Source organism: Homalodisca vitripennis, chromosome X, assembly GCF_021130785.1.
Source record: "Homalodisca vitripennis isolate AUS2020 chromosome X, UT_GWSS_2.1, whole genome shotgun sequence".
Taxonomy (NCBI): domain Eukaryota; kingdom Metazoa; phylum Arthropoda; class Insecta; order Hemiptera; family Cicadellidae; genus Homalodisca; species Homalodisca vitripennis.
In genome coordinates, this window is record NC_060215.1 from 34839204 (window position 1) to 34862257 (window position 23054).

At 32.8% G+C, this 23054-nt stretch overlaps 1 protein-coding gene across 1 annotated transcript in view; it reads right to left on the minus strand.

Moving 5' to 3' along the window:
- LOC124368892 (glycine receptor subunit beta-type 4-like) overlaps window positions 1–23054 on the minus strand; it is a 253072-nt gene that overhangs the window by 95094 nt on the left and 134924 nt on the right. Inside the window, exon 3 of the mRNA XM_046826392.1 lies at window positions 2092–2159. Coding sequence (XP_046682348.1) covers window positions 2092–2159 — 68 coding nt within the window. The remainder of the gene's footprint in view (window positions 1–2091; window positions 2160–23054) is intronic.

Here is a 23054-nt window from a genome sequence, read left to right on the forward strand (position 1 = left end):
ACACTTATCTAGAGTTTAAAAGAAAGGCAGGGTTTCGGACATTTGCTATCGCTGTGGCGGGAAAAAATATGTAACACCCGTGTGTTTATTTATATTGTTATGCCGAAAACAGAGTTATCTTTTCAAATCATCCGTCATCAATAAAGAGATTAACAAAAGCTGTTTTATCATTGTATATGGTTGAAGTAGGATTCTGACTGGCCCACTCCATCATTCCACCATCTCCTGGCGCCAGAGTCACGGTTATATTAAAAAGACGTGTGTTACGTGCCTCCAACCCACGTCTGGCGGCTAAAATTTCACTTCCTTTTCTCTAAATAAATGCATTTATTAAATGTACTAAATTTCTAAATTAACTTAGAAATAATTGAGTTTCATTTGTTTTATTGAAGTATGAAAAGCCTAATTGAATGTACGCAATTGCAGGATATAGGTCCTGGGTCTAAAAGTTCTTTAGAAAACCAATTGCTCTTAAGCTAATATTCTCGTACCATGGTTCAGCGATTTATTTTCCACGTACCTTTCCTACTTTTACCCGAATCCCACTATCTACGCCAAACTCGAAATACAAGTTTAATGCGATGTCAAGTAAGACTTGCACCAACTAAGGACATATTAATTATTCTCTGCATAGACATAATCAATGGGTTAGTAACCAGGGAAACCAATCTCTCAATTTTCAGGTTTCACAAGCATTTAGACACGGTATATACTATACAGCACACACCACCTGTTACGGTATTGTTCACATGTGTGTATGAAATAACTGATGCCCGATATGTTTGTATGGCCAAGATAACGGTCCTCTACTCGTTGTTGATCAAATCTACGGTTTTTGACAAGACTATTACAACAAACCTCCTATCACAGACTTGATATGTCTGGATTATTTGGCTAGGTAAATACGTTGTAAAGGTTTCATTTCATTTAAAAAGTTTTAGATTGAGTATTAACTGCCAGAAAAGGGTGGATCAGTACACGTCCACACAAGTTTTATCAGCTCATATTCCTGGATAAGGTAAACGTAATAAATTCTACTTGAATTTTAAAATATGTACTTTAGCACTTAAAACATTCAGCCAGGCAAATATAATGTTTGCATTTAAAATATATATTATTCTTGTTGTAAATTAATCCAGTTGTTTTATGTAACAAATTTGGTAATTTTTTACTTTACGTATGCACAATTTAATGTTATTGGCATTAAAAAGTAAAATAACTATCATCTCATTCCAGTCATAAATGCAATATGTTTGTTTGAACTATTTCCAGTTAAATCAAATATGTCCCATTATCTAGTTCTGCAGACCGTTAATTCAAGCTTTATAATCCTTAAGTAACTTTATACACAATAATAGTTCCACAAATCTGATAGTTTTCCGGACATTTCTAAAATTGAATTGATTCCTAAAACATTTTTATAGAAAGTATCTATTACCACTTCTTAGTAATTTACCGTCCTGGAGGATCAATTAAAACTAACTAACAGGGATGCGGTTTATCATAAACTACATTTGTGATGCCGAGGTAAATTATTATGTTCCTTGGAACCGACCTCCAGAAGTAAGGCAGGATAAATCGCAGGGGTGGGGATTACGCTCCATCATCGTGACTGACTCTTATGTCAAGATCCCAGGCAATGTCTCGCATAAGAAGAAAACTGATGGATATCTCGCCAAGACCACGAAAATAACTTAAATACTATGCTCTCGTGTTCATTTTAGCTATCATCAAATTTATGTCCTCAATTTGAACTAATTTTGGAGGGATTAGGGGAAATTTAAATTTGAAAACTTCACACTTACGAACTGCTATCCTACCAGGACATTTGGAAATCGGAGTCTAAACACTAATCTTAACAAAGCAATATAGCTAACCCAGTTTATGTGATTAATTGTAAAAAACCACATTCCGTGTGCAACAAGCAAGGAAGTCAGAATAAATTTAAAAGTTGGAGCAGTTGCACTGAGCACTTGCTAAAGACTCTGGTTAATTTTAAGATTGAATAACATGCCATGGAGATAAAGGATAACTTTCTTACTTTCTAGACATTTGATTAGAGGTTTGATTATTAATTGTAGGCTAACTTACCATGGTGACAGGACTGATGGAACCAAAACTCCGAATATACAGTTCACAGTATACTGTAGTCGCGTTATCTGAAACAACGATAATATTATAAAAGATAGAACTAAACAAAATTTAATGCGCATTTTTTAACTATAATAATATTTCTAGCTGGCTTTTATGGTGTTGTTGAAGATAATATACATACATACTAAGGATTAAGAAGTCTACTATGGTTAAAAGACATCTACTCCTGATATAAGAATTACATCCTTAGGAAGTTTATGCAACATTCCAATAACCATTTATGGTAGATTTTGAGTTGTATAAGTTACTACACTTACTGTTAATACTTATTTTATTTCTATCTTTTTTAATATATTAATTATTTTGTCCTTAATAGCTGTTTAGATTTATTGATTCATATCTATTTCTGCTTGATTGCACTGTTCATTAGTACCAAATTGTTCATTTGTTATTTATTTATGTTTCATTGTTCTTAAATTATTTATCATTGTTATCTATTATAATGGTTAAAAGTAGTTTTTATTTTCTCTTTCGTTTGTTGATATTCTAGGTTTTTTTTCTTCATAGTTGATCATTGTTAGCTCTTTCATATTTTATTGCCTTGTTGTCTGTTAGTCATCATGTTATTTTTCATAGTTTATTATTGTTACCTCTTATTGTTTGCTAATTCATTTGGTCTTTTGCATCTTACATGTATTAATTCATTTTAGTCAGGTTGTTTTGTATCTATTATCATACTACTCTGTTAATATTACTGTATTGTGTTGCAGCTTATCTATATTAGCCTTTGTAACTTTTTAATATATTTTGTCAAAATGGGTTGTCCGTAAATAAATAAATACATAAATAAGTTTTGTATTGCGAACTGTAGTCTGGTAGAAATGGCTCGTAAAAGCATGTAAGTTTAAAATACCACATCACAATATCAAGGAAGCCAACCAGTCTCTTGAATATCTAGCACTTAAACATTCACCGTTATTATGAAACATAAATGTTATCATTGCAATAATGGTTAAATTAATTAAACACATGCTTTCATAAAACAATGCTTACACAAAACAGTTCATTACATTTAGAAGGATATTTCAACTAAATTAACACACACAGTTATAGATCAAGACGGTTTTTTCACTACTTTAGAGATCAGTGGGGCGTAGCCCGGAGGGATTTTCGCGAAAGAATACATATCAACAAAATTTCATTGAAATCTGATCAGTGGTTTTGGAGATTAGCGTAAAGGATCATCGCGACACGAGATTTATATGTACTCGTGTAGTAAAAATTATTAAGTTTAACTAAAACTAAGTAACGATTATTATATTATAACAAAATGAACTTCGAGTGGCATATACAAAAGAGAATGTATGATAACAGAAATCTCTTTATATTGGTAAACTGATTTTCCAGAATTTATATTTAATTTTCGCTGTGAGATCTCTATCCAGAGAGTTCTAGCCTCGTCTGTACCACGTAGTCTACAGAAATAAAATTATCATACTCTTTAGCACTCCTGTAAATGCTTTCTCCTCTAGCCTAGGCCTAGTTTAGAGTTATGGTAGCTCTTAGTATTTCTACTAGAAGATCCGCAACTCTCTGTACTACTTTATGTTATTTTCAATAAATACAATAATAAAGAAATAAATACTTCAGACAGCATGGCTGACTTGGAAATCTGAGAAAGTTAATAAAACTTTAACTTAATATGAGTCATGCATTTTAAACCGTACAGTGACAATGATTCAATTCTGAGGAAAAGAGCTTGAAAAAGAATAAAACCTTGACAAAAGGGCTTTTATGCACAGAAAGAATGCATAAAGGAGTTGTCAACTAGATGTGCCACATAATTCACGCTTATATCTGAGCGAGTCACTTTATCCTATTCGTCTTACTTCGTACATAGTGAAGAAATAAAGAACGCCACAGTAATATATTTATACACAGCTAAATGAAATGTAATTTTTATACAACGTAACTTTCAGTTTTTATATGCCTTAAAAGTAGCTTTTTACTACTTGTAGTAAGTGTTATGCGTTGGAAATATTGTTTTAAACAGGATATATGACACAACGAGATATGAGTAAGGACATGAACCAACTGTTGCGACGAAAACTGCAGTGCTAGTGGTAGGTAGGCTATATTTTGAATAATGTGATGAAAGAACGAAATAGACATCCTTATTAAACTCACTGAGCCTTGCGCGCCCTTTCATTTGTTATTATACGAAATACAATGAACAAAAATACATACATGTTACGATCTATAGCTCTAATGAGTGACAGGTTTTGAACGTAGGAAAAGGAAAACGCGATATGAGTAAAGATAAGAAGAAAATGCAGATGAAAATTGCAGTGCTAGGTAGGCTATATGTCGAATAATGTGATGAAAGAACGATACAGACATCTATATTAAACTAACTGAACCTTGCGCGCCCATTCATTTTAATAATAAACACGGAATATAATGCACAAAATACATCAAGTTACAGTTTAAAAATTAAGGTGTTACGATATATAGCTCTATTGAGTGAGACGTTCTCAACACAGGATGTGTAAAATGCGATATAAATAAGGATATGAAGAGATTTCAGATAAAAACTGCATTGCTAGCGGGAGGTGGCTATGTGTCGAATAATGTGATGAACGAACGATACACACATATATATTACTAACTGAGCCTTGCGCGCTTTTATTTCTTTTTACACGGAATATAATCCACAAATATACATACATATTTCTATCTATATCTCTGCTTAATCAGAGGTTTTGAACGTAGGATATGCAAAACGGGATATGAGTAACGATGAGAAAATGCAGTACTAGGTGTAAAATGCGGTAGGTAGGCTGTATGAAATGAAAATGAAATTAAAAATGGCTTTATTAAAGAGGCGGAATAGGGCTGCCAAACCCTGTCTGCCACTCAACCTAATATCATGTACAGTAAATTAACAATACTTGAATACAGACACGTGTGAACTAGTAAGTTACTTATACTTAAAGATTAAATGTAAATAAATTGCTAAACTCATATAAAACAACTCATGAGCTTAATAATACAAGTTTTAATGAAATATAAAGAATAAAGCTAACAATGTAAAATATAAAATAAAAAGAACAATAAAACATTCAACCTCACCAAACTCACTGTCTGACCTCACACACACCACAAACACCACCGCCCGTCCCGCCGCAGTTGGGCGAGTTCCTGGCAAATAACTGGGAGACCAATGATTTCGGAGAATGATAATAAACTGGTGTCGAAGAGGGAAATAATTGACTAGCAGATGGAAGCTGAATGAATGCTACTGTGTATGTTTGACCTGTTGATGAAGTGACAAATTTTAGCTTATTTTAAATTACTAATTGACCTTTGCTATACAATTCATGTAATTGTCTGACAGCAATAAAACATATTATTATTATAGCTCCCCCAGTATCATGTCCCTGACCCTCAACTCGAAGCACACACGATCGCCAATACTTTTAATATCATCAGGGAGAGCGTTCCAAAGGCACAAGACTGAACAGCAAACGACATATTAAAAATTGTTAATCTATAAATCGGAATTGATAGTAAAGTGGCTCCCTTTCTAGTAGTTTGTTCACTAATATCAGATAGAAAACGTATGTATTTATGTAAATAGGAGTTTTAGTTTTGATAGTTTAATAATACAGGGTGGCGCGTATGTCAGTTTCCCCATAAATTGGGATTTTTGTTTCGATAGGTTGGTAACAATGTTAAGTTGGCAGCAACATCGAGTAAGTTCATTGTTGTATGTTAAAGTGACGCTCTTTGCATCTGTTACTTGTTTGTGTGTGTTTTTAAAATGTTTACAACCCAACAACGAGTTTACATCCTTCAGTTGTGGTGGAGACATAATAAAACATACTGCAATAATAATTGAAGAATTTAGTGGTAAATATCCAGGTGTCACGATAGCCACTCGACAGTACATGCGGAAATTAAATAAGAAATTTCAAAACACAGGAAGTGTTTTAAATGCCCTGAAATGTGGTCATCCACGACCACTTTGCAACGAGAAGGTTTTGTAGCCAGTCCCATTAAATCGACTCGTAAGGCATATGCTGAACTAGAAATAAGAAAAAGCGTACAAAGAATGTTAAAGCAATCAAATCTTAAGTCGTACCATCCACATTTACTTCTAACGCTTCACAAGGATGATTCCGATAGGCGATTGGAATTCTGTGAGACAATAATTATCTGCTCAGAGGCTGATAGTGGTATGATTTTGTGGTATGATGAGGCATGTTTCAAACTAAATGATCGCGTTAATCGGAATAACTGCGTGTACTAGTCGGATGTAAATACTCATAACGTAATCCAAGCAGAACTCAATATGCCTGGTGTTATGGTATGGGGAGGCATTTGAGTACTGCACTGATTGGTCCGTGTTTTCTTCAAGGAAATGTTAATAAAGTTATATACGGTTGCTGCAAGAAGTAGTAGTTCCCGAGCTCAGAAACAATCCTGTTTTCATTATTAATTCGCTCTTCTGGAGATTTTTTGAATAACACATTTAATGAATGTATTGGTCACCGTGATACAATCGATTGGCCTGCACGCTCGTCAAACCTGACCACATTTGATTTTTCACAGCATTATAAAGAAGATTGAGTATGCTTCAAAACCGGAAAATCTTGACGAACTCAGTAACCTAATCAGAAATGCATTTGAACTCCAATAATGATAAACCTCTATTACTAAAAATTTGTGATTCTTTTCTCAGTCGTTATATGAAAGGTATACAAAATCAAGGTGGACATTTCGAACAGTTACTATAACATTGTATGGTAATATGTAAGTAATTTTATATAATGAATGTGTTTTCTGGCCTAGAAGTGTTTTATTCAATTAACCTGTAACGCCTTTAAATTTCTCTTCTGCGTAAACTGACATATGCGCCACCTTTTACTATATGATATATATTGAATAATGTGATGATAGAATGTCGTTAAATATCCATATTAAACTCTCTGAACCTTGCAAAACATTTTATTTATTACTCCATGGAATTTAATGCACAAAGATACATAAAATTACAATTTATATTCAAAGTTTTACGCTCTACTAAGTGAGACGTTCTCCACACAGGATATGGAAAACGCGATATAAGTAAGGATATGAAGTGACTTCAGATGAAAACTGCTGTAGTAGCGGTAGGTAGGCTATGTGTTGAATAATGTGATGAAAGAACGGTATAGACATCCATTTAATTTCACTGAAACTCGTGCCCCACTTCCTTTGTTACTAAACGGTGTGAAATGCACATAAATATATAAAGTATAAAGATTGTAAGGTGTTACGAATTACCGCTCGATTCAGTGAGACGTTCTCAAAACAGGATATGAGAAACGCGATATGAATAAGGATATAAAGAAGCTATTCAGGCGAGGACTTCCGTATTAGAGGCTGGTATATGTAGAATAATATACATACATATGTGCACTGATGTTGTGCGATATACATATATTGTCGGCTGCACAAAAACACATGAAGTTAAAGTGAGCAAAGTTAATGTGCCATGATCAGCAGCTCGGATTAGTGTGAAGTTCTAAGCACGAGCTTATATCAAAATGTTTCTTCGAAACAAGTTTAGCCGAGAAACTATGCACCATATCATAATAGTAGTTGGTAGTTGTAACAGCGATAAAGCCTATTGCTGTCTGCACGTATAACTGTGGGAAACTGTGTTAAGCGCTTTAGTTACTGCAATGTTACTTACTGTAAACTTTTATGATGTTTGTCCGTGACTGTTTATTTGGTCTAGAGATTGTAAAATTTGAGTTGTATTCGTTAAACGCACAATAATCAGTTTTGCTATAAATATATAATCAATCAGTAAGAACGCCAATGAGAATTATTTAGGTAACATGATAATTAGTGATTTAATTTAAGGCTTGTATCAATGAATAGATAGGAGTTTACATTTTTTTACCTTACACAAATACTACCTGAATACCCGTGTATAACTACGGGGTCAACATGTAAACTTCTTTTAATTAGTTTTTTGTTTTATTACTGTGTATTGAATACTGTAATAAACATGTCAGTCATTAATTTTTAAAAGTTTTTATCTTTAAAAACTTCTATGCACACGGTATTTTAGATGCGAACTACGCAATCACCAAGCTTTCAAATCTTATTCGAGAGCAGATCATACACAGCTCGCCGTGGAAGAAACACAGACTCCTTAGATCCACTCCGCGTATACATTTAACAATTGCCCTTGAGATTTATTCAATGTCATAGGAAAAAAAGAGTTTGCCTGGGATCTTATACCTTTTAAATTGAAATTTATAATATGTAGGAAACGTGTGGGAGTTAGAATTTACTCGTACACTAATCTCCTACGCATCACTAACTGTTAACTTTTTTTTAATTTAACGACAAACTATTGTAGTTTTAACAATTTTGATACTTTCTTTACTTTTAACGTATATACAAATTCTTTTACCTGGGTTTTCCAATTAATTTTTAAATATTGATAATTTAGCTAGTCCCTACACACATAAAATGTAGTCCTTGTGGAGAGTTATTCACATAGAATAACATGGTCATTTGTAATTCTTTTTGTTCTGGTAAAAAATTGCTAAGTGAGGTATGCCAATCAAATGTAGAATTTAATTAACCCTCTTCCCAGATGTGTAACTTCTGCAGCAAAAACGTTTGTTGAACCAGATGATAGCTATATGGTGAATCCAATTGCCTGGTGATAAGTACTTCTAAAGTACAAAAGAGTATTGGGTCTCAAGAAAAAACGTACCACAATATCCAACAGTAGAGAAACGACAAGTCAAGGATAACTGAAGAAGATCTGAAAATACAGGAGTTTACAAGAGATAATGGGTGTGGATTGAAACCAAGAAACCTATCTTATGAGACAGATAATAATAATATAATATGATACTCGTATTTATCTAAAAAGATATTTATAGGCAGCAAGAGGGGGAATTTTTGCAATGAATAGTTGGACTTGCGTTAAATGCTATAAACACCAGTAGGTACCCTACCTACTCCACGTTAATTAATTTCAAACTTCGATGGCTGAATTTTTATTTCCCTCTGTACAATGGTTGATATTGCGTAACTAAGGCACTTAGCTAGTGTATTGATCAATTCGTAGTTCAATCGATGTATCTATTTACATTCTTCAGATGACAGATTATTAATAATGTATACCCTTCTCGTTCCAAGATTCTTTGAATTTGGAAACGATTCGTGTTGACAATATGATGTAAGTATAATTAAATGGAAACTAATCGCAAAGGAAGTTATGGCTAATAAATAAATAATAATTGAATCTAATACAGTCATTATCGACATTGTTAGGTAATAAGGGTTATGAGGTAATTGATGTGTTACATTTCAGTATGTGCGGTTAGGTAATTGTATTTTACACAATAGTTGCATTATGATAGCCATAGGGCAGGAGGATGAAATAACTATTTCAAAATGTAAAATAAATGTAACGAGAGTTTGCGAACATTATCATGAGATCTCGCTTATATAATACGAGATCTCGTATGTAAGCGTTACTTCAACTATCTAAGATTGTATTATAAACACTGAAAATGGGATGTTGTATCAAGTTGACAGCTGCAATTATAACTATTTCAAGTACAGTCCATACTGAATGAAACAAAATTAAATGAAATGGAATATGTCTGTATTCAGCTCTTTCTTCCACTCAACCTTAAAATAATATGAAAAATACGAACAATACTTAAAACATTATCCTAGACTTATAATTAAAAAACGTAAAGAACATTATAAACTAAGCTATATGTACTTTATAACATTGATACAGCACATTACAATGAAAACTTAAACATATTCAGATTTTCTAATCAACTTTTCAATCAAATCGAGTACTAATACAGTAAAAACACATTTGTTCAACCATTCGCACCATTCGTCCATATACCGCCCACAGGTACCACCAACCACCACCCATACACGGCCCGCAACCAGTTCCCAACCATCGCCTCGAATCGAGCACGGCTCTCGACATTTCTCATATTTTCAGGAAGTGATTTCCACAGACGACAAGCCTGAACAGTGAACGACCTATTAATAACTGACGAACTTTGGACCGTAGCAAGTAGAGAAGATCTCGTAAGTAAGGGCTTTCCATTGATATCGGATATGAATCTACAATTGTCGGACTGGTAACTAGGAGACTTTAACTTGATGATTGGGTGTAAAAGAGTGAGGATATCGTATTCACGAAGCTGTACAGGCCTCAGGAAAGATAATTGTTGGAAATAAGGAGAAACGCGCTCAGAACGTCCAAGATTGAAAATAAATCTAATACAGTAGTTTTGGGCTCGCTGAAGCATGTCCGACAGCTCAACAGTCATGTCGTTTGTCACTATGTCACAATAGTTGAAATTAGGAAACACAAGAGTCTTAACCAACACAAGTTTGACGTTCAGTGGCAGATACAGAGAAACCCGTTTTACACGGTGAATGCAAGAAAATGCTCTGTTATAAGTTATTTGATCAGTATATTTTAAATGTGTGTTCATAATTAGGTACATTGTTTAGTTCTTTCTAGGCAATTCAAATGCCTGTTTAGTTTTAGTTTCGGTACGTTTCCAATACTATTAATGAGTCTTGTGATACCTAAAACCATGGTTTTAGTTTGGTCTTCATTTAGCTTCAATCTATGTTGCTTCCCCCAAGAAACAAATTATTAAATGTTCATTAGTGAAGCGCAATTGTGTTTATCATCAGGTCACATGTTTCCATATATTTGTAAATTGTCGGTATATAAATTGAAATTTGAATGTATAATTATTAGTGTTACGTTGTCGATGTAAAGGGGAAAAAATGAAGGAACCCAGAACAGAACTTTGTGGAACGCCACTAGTAACAAGCCTCCAGTTAGATGCCCTATCCGCTTCCTTCACACATTGTTGTCGTCCAGTAAAATGTAAGTGAACCCAGTTAACACAACCATCGGAGAAACCATAATTACTGAATTTGAAAAGGAGAAGGTGATGGATAAACGCAGTCAAAGGCCTTGGAGAAATCTGAGAGTGTTAAAATTGTTGCTTCCCTATTATTTATTGCTAAACGTATATCATCAGTAATTTTCATTAACGGTGGTGGTGCAATAGTTTAAGTGAAATTCACATTGAAATTGAGTATGGATATTGTGGCTCTTAAGATAATAGGTCAACTGCTGATGAAAACTTCTTTTGAGACATTTATAAATACAGGAAAGGATACTGCTCGGCTGGAAATCAGACGGTGTCTGGGGATTAGGTGACTTTTCCAAAGGGCAGAATATGGTTTATTTCCATGTATTCCAGCACGTCAGCCTCATTCACGTGAGTGAAAGATAACTGGCACACGGTGCACGATGAGAAGCAGCCTCAAGTTCGGAGGTGTAGTCAAAAGATTCAGCTTCCTCAACAGGATAATTAATTATTCACAAAGTTTATTGTGTTTATATCAAATGGTAGAGGTGTGCAGTCATTATATTTTCAAATGCCAATGTCTTTTACCCTATTCCATAATAATTTAGGAGATTGATGCTATGATAGTCTGTGTGATAAAATCGGGCCTTGGCATTTCTAATTTGCTTCTGAGTTTTATTCCTAAACATCTCCAACCAGAGCGGACTTAGATAGCTTAGCTACGCGAAAAGCAGAATCTCTGTTTCTAAAGACGTTTGATAAAATCGATCAAAGAAAAGAATTTAATTTTAAAACCATATCATTTGATTTGGTAGCTCATGTGATCTCATGCCAAGTGAGTAAAGCAGCATCAGAAAGAAGGGCAACATGATCCATGTTCCTATTATTTCTATACTTGATAAATTTTGCCTTCACTTTGGGCGGGTAGAGTTTATAAAGACAGAAAATCATATCGTGCCTTGAAAGACCAGGAAAAGGAAATTGTGTGTGGTATGCAACACGAGTCGCTTCAATAACAAAAATGACGTTAAGTAGTGTCAGCAGCAGTAGTATGGTGGGTGGCTTTGAATAGTAACAGAGTCATATTACAAGATTGAAACATAGTCGTTAAGTAAGTTTGGTCGTAAGTAATCCCCCATGACTATAACATGACTGTAACGAGAGCCATGTGGCCCAAAAGCATGTGTTCGAATTCAGCAATAAAACCTAAATTAAAACCTGGAGTTATATACTGTAATTAAGATATGTGTTACGTTAATATTGACGTCCAGAAGCATATCCTCAGGCCGCCCTTCTCTCGTGGTAACTGACGAGTGTAAGATTATCTTAGGAAGGTGAGACTTGACATAAGCAGCGACATCTCCACCACTTCTTTGTTTAAAGGTTATTTTTGAAACGTATTCAGAAACGTAGTGTTACTGTTTTCTTGTTTCACGGAACGATGGCAAATGTCCGGAAAAATCCTGTTATCTCCACCACGCTTGTGTTGGCGGTGATTGCGATAGATATTATAACCAGCGACATCAACACTTTTCTCACTTACACTGAGTTTGAGCAAAGTCTCAAAAACTAAATCAATATCCAAAAGGCAGCTATCGAAAATAAAACGAAACTCAACAATATAAATTGTTGTTTAGTATCAGTTGTGTTTAGCAATTCATCTAAGATTGTATTATAAACCCCATGAAGATCGTTCAAAGCTCTCTAGTTTCACAAGAATGTAAGGAACATAAATTCTCTTGAAATGTTCTCGTGAGCAGAGCCAACATTGGTTGAATGCTTCTGCTCAGTGCGATGTTCGAAGCAAGTTGACAGTTGGAATTACGTTCAACTATTTCCATTTATATTCCATACCGAATATCAGTTGTGTTCAGCAATTTGAATCATGCCTCGATCGAATTAGAAAAATTACTTCAAATTATTGAAATTCCAATTGCTTATTTCATGAATTAATTTTAAACATAAACACTTCTTTGGATTTTTTAATATTGCTCATGTATATGAATTGTATAGTATATACATATATAATAAATATTGATATGCAGATATAATAGGCCAAAGCCACTGGCTGACTAATCACGAAATCTCTGATACCACAGAACGTACACGAAAACTTTGCAAACAACTTCATCTTACTTGTTAGGTACTCGCTAAGAAACAGGTTTGGAAATATCGCATTCTAACCCCGGAAATCCGTAAAAACTCGGATAGTTTTCATGTTTTCCTATTCAGAGTTACCTAAACATTAAAATTATTATTTGGTTCCCACACGATAAGCCTAAAACTAATGTTTTGATGATTTCATTACTAATCGTAAATCCGATTTCCGTGAATAGCCGTGATACTTTTAGTAACAATATTTACAGCTAGAGTATGTGGGAACTAGATAGAAGAAAATATGAGTTGCCTTTGGCAAATATCATCGGGCTTTACTGTCAACAACTGCCTCTGACAGATAGGCGTTATTAAACAATTTTGTAGAGCAAACCATTAAACAGTTAAAGTTATCAGGTTCACAAGCAACAAGAGAAAATACGCCTTATTTAACATTTAATTATAAAGTAAAGTTTACAAATGGTCATTGCATACTTCGTAATAAAGTGTATTTATTTTTTATTGAAACATTTATTTATTGTGAATACTGAAGTACGTTTTATAAACTATACAGGTTATTGTTATGAAAGACATAAATGTTTCAGAAGGTAATTTACATACTAATTATATTTTGCTTTTGCCTTATGAAGAACATATCATATAAATGATATTTTATATATTTACAAAAATGTTCTTTACAATTTAATAAATGCGAGTATCATTGTTTACACTGTAATTACTGCACAGTTTAAAGACTATTTTAAATTTAGACCAGTAAAAATAATTCCATCCTATAATGAAATTAGCTGTTAGTTTTTACGGTAGATATACCAGGCAAAACTATTCTTAAATTAAATAATTAGCTTTTACTAAATTGTAATCGATGGTTCAAAAATAGTTAAATGAATATTGAAGGTACTTACAAAACCAAGTACCATTTTTATATGAAGTAATGAAACGTGATAAAGCTAAATTTTTGTAACTTACTTACATTAAAACATTAAACCATTATTTAACACTTTTATTATTTTGTGAGGCCTTTCGATATCTTTGATAATCTTTGATATCGAAAGGCCTCACAAAATAATAAAAATGTTAAATATTGGTTTAATGCTTTAATGTAAGTAAGTTATCAGTACCCATATAAGCTCCATCTACAACATTTAAATTTTTGTATCTTAAAATCACATATTAATACTACATTCAAGATTTCATTCGAGAAGAATAAAAAAAATGTTCGATATAAATAGCTTCAAAATATTATGTAGTTATTCTTCGGTCAATTTAAACTTGTAAGTAATAATAAAATAATACAGAGTGTACATATAAAAAACAATTTTTCCTTGCGCTAGAATGAAAACATGGATTATTATGAAATTGTAACCGTAAAAATATATAAAAATAACCTTTAATAATAACCTTTAAAAACATTATATATTTTCAAATTTTACTCACTAGGCAGATTTTGTAATGATACATGTAAGGTGAAATTGTCCTGAAAAGTAAGTATTACCTTTTATTAGATTTTCTAGCTGGTTGAAATATACGTAAACAAATATTTTAAGTAATAATAAAAGAAAAGTTTAATGTTGTTGATTGTAAATAGACTCAAAATTTTACGAATAACAAAGTTCGCAGCTAAGGTGTAAATGCCTCCGAGATATTACTTATAACTAATATTATACATGTAACACGGGGATTATGAGAGATAAAGGTAGAGAAGTGAATCTCTTTCTACACCTAACTGCATCGGTCCTCCTGGCGGAGTGAGGAGCGCGTGGCTTTATAAAGAGAGACTTTCCCTCGATCCCACCGAGAACTGTATTTGCATGTACGGTAAAGCTAATTCAGACCATATATGTATATTATTACTCTTTAAATGTTTGTTGATATCGATATAGATTAATCTTGTTTCATTAATTTTAATATAGTACATTATTTTCCTCATTATATAAAAAATGTTCTATCTTTTAAACAGTACGAAAACCATTTAAAAGTTACAAAATGTACCGATAATTTTCTTTTCTTTCATGATCAAAAATATTAAAAGCTTTGAATTATTCAATAAAGATAGCTATAACCTGTGTTCTATAGATTAAATGTTCATTGGTACAATTCGAAAATCACTGATCCCCTTCCTTTTCTGAATCTACTGATGTGAAATGATGTTATTTTCTTCCAGGTATATATTTATATAATGGGTAACTTATTTATCAGAACATTTTTCGGATTTGTGAATTAAGTTTAATTTTAGTGTTCAGGCAGTCCCGGAATACGCCTTGCTTGAGGTACGGATTTACAAAAAACCTATATAACTTATTAATTATAACTATTTTTACATATTTTAAATGAGGCAGTAAAAGCTCATCAGTATCAGGTGAATTTATTATTTAGACTATGAACTATTTTAGTTATGATGTTTCATCTTAAGAACAATCTATCTTTCCGTTTAATACATTCCAGTAAGTCAGTTGGTCATCCAAGGTTTTCTAAAACTATTAACATTACTATTACCGTAGCTTAACGACATTAAACGTAGATTACAAATTTTACATAAGATTGTCGATGTTTTATAGAACAAAATACCATATTTCCCTAATAGCAGTTAGCCTACTTGTATTGTAGCGTAAACTCTCGGAACACACAATTCTCGGAATTACTGAATTATGTATACATGAGTAGTTTAGATAACGACATACAAGTTACATTTATTTATGTATGGTAAAAACAACATTACATATATAAACCAGCTAGAGGTACTTACCCTGCGCAATGGAATAATATCGCACAAATTAAATGCATGGCGATAGCTTTAATCCCTTAATTCCGTATTTTCTTTGCGAGTACTTAAGAAGTAAGATAAACTTGTGTTGAAGGTTTAATTTAAATCTATTGTGTGGTTTTCAATATGTAATTATCACAGATTTATGAAGTTAAACTTCGAAGTTTTCAAACCCATTTCTTAACGAGCACTCTGTATCTTTAGTAATACAAACTTCTGTACAAAGTTTCATTTCAATATGTTCTTTGGTTTTCGAAGTTTCTTGATGAGTCATCACTTTATATATACAGGGTGTTCACTAAAGTGTGTCACAAACGTCTATTGGTGATAGTACTCATCGCTTTAAGTAAATAAATAAATATATATAGGTAATTCTAACGGTACTTGTTTCAAAGAAATGCGTCAAATATTTTGCAATGTTATCCGCTACTGGCTTGTGCATACCTTTAGGCTTGCATACGCGGTCGTGCTCGCTTATGCATTGAAATATTTCGTTGAAATAAGTACCGTTGGAATTGTTCAAATAGTTGAATAGTACATTTTTATAACAATACTCGTTTTTTTATTTGACTCTAAAGATTTTCAACGGACAAAAGTTTCACGTCGTGTTTGCATTCTTTACCAGAGCCAGAGCTATAATAAACGTTTGAATTGTCACAGTCAACACAACAAATAAAAAGAACGGCAAATAAAAATTACAAATTACACTTTTGCTCAAAAAATTTATTTAAGGCAAATCAAAAATAGAAATAAGTAAATTAAGTATTTAAGTACTTTTCAACAGAGTAATATGCCCGGTTTATGAGGTAGCCTTTTAAGGAATTTTTAAATGTTTAAATTGAATATTAATTTTTTAAAGATTCTGGCAATTTATTGAAAAGTTGTAATGTAGAATAATACACGCCCTGCTCATAGAGTTTTAACCAATGAACAGGATAACGTAGTATCTGATTCCTTGTATTTTAAGGGTGAAATACTTTATTTTTATGGAACTGTTTACTATTAGATTTGTGAAAACTTAAAACTTCAAAAATGTACAGAGATGAGAGGGCCAAAATGTTCTCATTTATGAAAAATGGTTTACATAACTGTCGGGTTCCGAGCTTAAACATAATTCTTATAATTCGTTTTTGCAATTTGAACACATTTTTTGATTTTAATGAATTTCCCCAAAATTCCACCCCATACCTCAGGTGCGAGAAAACATATGCGTAGTAGACAGACTTAATAGTATCACGGTTTGATACAGAGCTAATTGTTCTCAAATAACTACAAAATAAGCTGTACTTAGTTTTTATATTAGTTGCTCTACCTGTTAATTCCATTTAAGAAGTCTGTCTACTACTAACCCTCTTTAATATTAAAGAAAGTAACCCAATTATGTTTTTCCTCTTATCTATTCAAACCATTGTAACAAATTTGGTTTCTTTAGCTTAACCAGTTTTAGAGCTAATATTTTTTATACAAATACAAAATGGCGGCTAAACGATACATTTATTGACCCTATATTTATATGATATTTTTTTGTTTCAAAGTACGAAAATAACAACCCTAAGATATGGCACCCTTTTGCGAACACCCAAGTAGGTTGAAATTCGAGAATACCAGTGTACATTTTTTTAATTTTCGGGTTTCCAGAACCCTTCTTCAAAAAACAACTTTTACACATAGTTTAATAACCCTATGCATACAACATAATAAAGGGTAGAGTGTATGTGACTTTTGATTTATGTATTTCTGTAAAGTTTTGTATTGTGTATTTCGTAGAGTATGAGATGGAATATTTGTGTTTCGCATGTATTGCATGTGTGGGTATCACTGTAGGGATATCTGTATATATGTGGATAAGTTTTGTAATTACACGTTAGTCTGCGTGTGAGGGCTTAAATATTTTAGTGAAGTGTTAATCAAGTATATTGCGAATATACCAATGCCTCTGCAGCGCCACCCCCGAACAAGCCAGCCACTATTGTACACGTTGAGAAAGCTACTCTCACCCTGTACAATATACTGTGGTTAGGTAGATTCATTGGAATGTGTCATGGATAAAATTATATTTTTTATTTTATTTTAATTTTATTGTTAAGCCTCGGTATGAAATATTCATAAGAATGTGTCCGGTAAGTTATTTTCTTGGTTTGTTAGATTGTTTCTACTAATAATTTTGTTGTAAAGCGTTTAGAGTGGTAGCATGAATTTATAGGACATTTAATGGTTTTAGAAGGACTATTTAAATGTTTTAATGTCATTTCGTGCGTTGACTTATAATCTAACTTTAAAATAATTTAAAGTGTATGATGATATAAATAATTGACATTGTTTTTTCTCCCCTATATAGTCAATCTCTTATAAATAAAGATAACAAATATTTACTTTTTACCAAATATAAAGACTTAAATAATGAAATTTAAAACCTCACTAAATCGCAAACATATCCATTTAATTTGTATTAAATTAAATTTGTATTAAAATTGTTTATGATTTTGAGAAAAATATTTTTTAATTGCTTCACAAACATCGTGAACATTAGTTTAGGGTTAGTAATCTCGTCGGCTTTAAGCAATTCGTATGTAAATACATGAATGTATAATCCACAACATCTAATATGAGTATTAACATATTCTGTTTATACGAGGTTGTCATGGCCTTGTATTCTTTAATCCGTGTTCATGTACTTTTTAACCCATCAAGTTCAAGCAAAAATGAAATGTATTTATCAAGAAATTCTACATACAGTCTGTTTAATATAATTTTATAAACAAAGTATTCAATTTTAACCATTGTAAATTTGACGCATAAAAACATTACACATAATCAGATAAAAAATTTGCTTGCATTGTGAAATGGGATCAAAATTACCGAGAAAAGAAACAGAACTTTAAACCCAGATAAACCTGGGCCTATCAAAGACATATGAGTAGAATATCTTCGATTATAGTTCCTTATGTTAGGGAGTCAACGTTTTGGGTTAAATAAGAGTGATTTGGAGGGTAACAGATACTAAAAATATGTTTAGGTATAAAAGACTAACGAATCTAGAACAACGGTTATACTATTGACGTAATATCTAATTACTTAGTTATGCTATAATAATGTTTCCTTATTTGCTAGTTAGGAAGTCAACTCTAGTATATTGACAGTACACTCTCACTATCCACACAAATATTCGAAGCCAATATGGAACTGGTAATTTGTCGTTTACCAATTATACTTTTTCTTGGGTTAATGCAAGTTTTTATTATTTTAAGGTTTGTTTAAGTGGTACATGTGATTAAACCATTTAAAACTCATATATTGCTTATATTTAGTGACAGTGATTTAATTTACAATAAAATTCACTTCTTCAACATAAAGAATATTTTATTTTCGTTTCATGCTGGAACAGATTTTTTCTAATTATATATTCATTGATTGTTAAAAAGACATGATAATTTGTTTTCATTATTTATCATCAGATTAATATACTGTTTCATTTGATATTTTTAACCAAGCGAAACCTTTGTTATAACTTTTAAAGATTTAATACCGCATTTGCAAATGCAGATTGACAGAATGTTATAATCTAAAAAATTGTACTTGGTAAAAAAGAAAAATATGGCAATAACTGTGTTTTACTGCTGAATGAAAAGGCGAGGGCACACTTTCCCCAGTCCCTTGAGAAAACCAACCACTAACGACCCTCTTGACATCTTTGCAGCCTACAATCTATCTTTTGATAAATAGAAATAAATACCGAGTTTTAAGAACGGTTGCCTCTCTAAAGGTTGCACCAAGAACATTTTGTAGATCACATGTTTCTGAGATATCTCAGTTCATCTTATGTGGGTGGTATAGTAGAAGTGTATGACTTGTTGTAGATAACAGCTAATCTATGTCTCCTTTAAATTGTTCTCAGAAGTTAAAATTTCTATCGTTAATATATCAGGCTGAGCGAATCTAAGCCGGTCAAAAAGTCCTTGCTTGAATATGCGTGGGTGTGTATATTCGGATGGGTTTCTGCACACATTATCATGAGTAAAGGATTAAGATTTAGTACGAGATTTCGTCATTTAAGTAGTAGATAACAGCCAGGTATTGAGATTTTACAGTCCACTATAAGAAGGGCCGAAAGTAAGCGCTTTACGAAGGTAAGCTTCTTAGACCAACATATTCATATACGTGTATATTTTTTATCGGGGCAACAAAGCAAACACAACTATTGTATCTGAAATGTAATTAATTCAAAACCGACGTGCTCCTATTTGCTCAAAGCCGGAAATAATTTGAAGAAGTCGCCACTTTGGTGGATAACTTAAATTTGCAAAGCCTGTTGCGGGAAGAATCCGTATACTCTCAGTTATTAGGATGAAGCGATGAACATTATTTATCTTTCGTGATGCTGACTATTGTAACTGACATACTCCAGAAATGAAAGCAAATATTTTTTAGTATGCTTTAAGTTATAATCATTTCACACCTAAAGAAGAGGATCAATTTCCAATATCCTATATTTAGGTAATTTTCGTTAAGAAAGTATTTTTGTACAGTACAACTTAGTACCACAAGTTGTACGAATTTGAATAATCGATGACCATAACTGCTGTTCCATTCTTGGCAATAATTTGAAACTATATACATCTGAAATATATATATATATACTATGCAAAATAGAGCGGTGTGGTAATAAAGACTCAAAAAAGTCAAAATATTTCCAAACTGTAGTAAGAATATCAGGTTCAATCGGTATTTGTATTTAGTTTCAAAGTTACGCAGCTCCAGGCTCTCAATCTCCGCTGACAGGTGATCAATTATAGAGCAGGAACCAATCCTTCATTTACAGCCCTCAGGAGGAAATAGTTGTGACATTGTGCACACTGTATGTGTGAATGTCGTGTGTCAACCCTCTGCTCTAGAATAGAGCAGTACCTTCAGCGTATGTCAGCTAAATACGGACAGGATATCCGTTTTAAAATAGACCTACAGTGGTGCAGTTGTTATCCCAAAGAAAAGAGAGTTACTGATTCCCGGAACTATTAATATTTCAAATAAATATCAGGAACTAAAATTGTACTAATTTTCTAAATATAACCCAAACCGACAGTGTGATCTTACCGGGAAGCTTATAACTAGGATTTTTTTATCTGTGTTACAGAACCTAAAATAGATGTTTCCAACAAAGTGAAAAATATATTTTTATGTGATCGTAGTATTTTATTTTGCACTGCAATTATGAAATGAATTTAAAATTGAATACTATAGTTATATACTGATAGCTCTTGTTTTCAAACTGTTCTGAGTCAGACAGCTTGTCCTATATACATATGACACGAATTTTTTCTTCAAGGCATCTTCACATAGTGAACTCGAACTCGGATTCACTGAGCTCTAATATGTAATCCAGTCCTTCAGTGAGCTCAATTCCACAACAAATCCAACAAAATCAACTTTTATTTCATATTCTCAACAGCAAACACATGTAAATATCAGTCCACACAGCCATGTCAAACAATAAACAAAGTGAAGAAGTCGACAAGACTAAATTCCTTGGTATACACCTCTATAAAGGGTTGATACATCGACAAAAAAACTGACCTAAGGTATTTTGGTTTTCAGACAACTTTCTAAATATTCCCCAATTAAGGTATTGTGGACGACAGATTATGGAATCAGCTGTCCACATCTCGCATATTGTGTTATTTTGTGGAGAGCATTTATTTCATTTCATTTATTTATTTCATTTACGGCAATACACCATTTTACAAAATATCAATAATTAGCTCAGAAGAGGACTAGTAACTTAGAAGCAGCGTGCAACAATAATATATACGATAATAAATTAATAACAGTACATAACAATATAAATAACTAGGACAATAACAATGGACATTACAAACACATACTTTTCCAGAATATTCGAACTAAATAAAAGCAATAAGAGTAATTGGAAAACTTCACTGGAGAGAGTCGTGCAAGCCAACATTCCAAAATCTTCAACTGTTGACGCTTGACTGCCTCCGTATTTTGGAAACATCTCTACACTTCAAGACAAATTCCGATCTCATAATATGTAGAGATTTACGAAACTAGAGACAGGGAGGACTTCTTGTCTGGGAGACACTGAACGGTAAGGTACGAGAGTGTGTGAACGTTTAACCGCCCAGGCAGTAGTTCTATTTGTCTATAGTTTTCCGGAAATGATCCAAAATGTCATAACGCTAAAGATGTTTAAACCTCGTTTAAAAGCAGTTTAGGTCTCAGAAGCATTTTATAGCATAGACAAGTTTGAGAAACACAACTGGGAGACCACATATTTGGCTAAATGGTCCTTAAGGTAAAGGAGAAAAATTATGGAATAGATGAGAACCGGATAAATGACATATTTAGTATGTCTGAATGAGGTACTAAAACAAATACATGACAAAATTTTAGTTGTATTCTAAGAAATTGACGATTGCGATGCAATGATCACATTGAAATGTTTGCAATAAAGAGATTTATTATCATTATCATAGCAACAGTGAGTAGTGGGAGTGAACCGATGTCAACCTCACATTCACCGTGTGCGATAACAGTACTGGAACAGCTTCAATACACTCTCTTGAAACTATAACCATCAATGCTTAAGACGTCATTTCGATGGTATACACGGTGGGGCTTATGCCCCACTCTCTAGGGACTGGAATGCCACCAGCCGTGGTGACGAGGTGGTCACTACTCCTTTAGTTTACATGTAAGTACTGGTTTAGAGCTTTGCTTTTAAATACAAACAAATATATGTATACAATCGCTCTTTGAACTATTTGCATTTTTTAAATCTTTTACTGGCCTAAAGAGGGATAATTGGTTCCCTGAGAAATATAAATTGTACTTATTTCAGAGTTTGAGTTTGAATTTTGGTTTTGATAGCACAAATCCTCTCCAATATCACAACATCAATTATAAAATTGCAATCGCAAAATTTAATGAGTGTGCAAACTTATTTTAATGAAAATGTGTAGTTTAGCTCCAGTTAACCTTCCTCTTATATGCTGTATCTGAAATCTGTTGCTGTTGCAGACTTGACCCCTAAAATCTGGGGCGTCTCTGATTTCAAAACGATGCGGGGAGGGGGTCGTTTTGAAGTACTTCATTCTTCGTCGTCGACTATTTTTGGATCCCTTCAG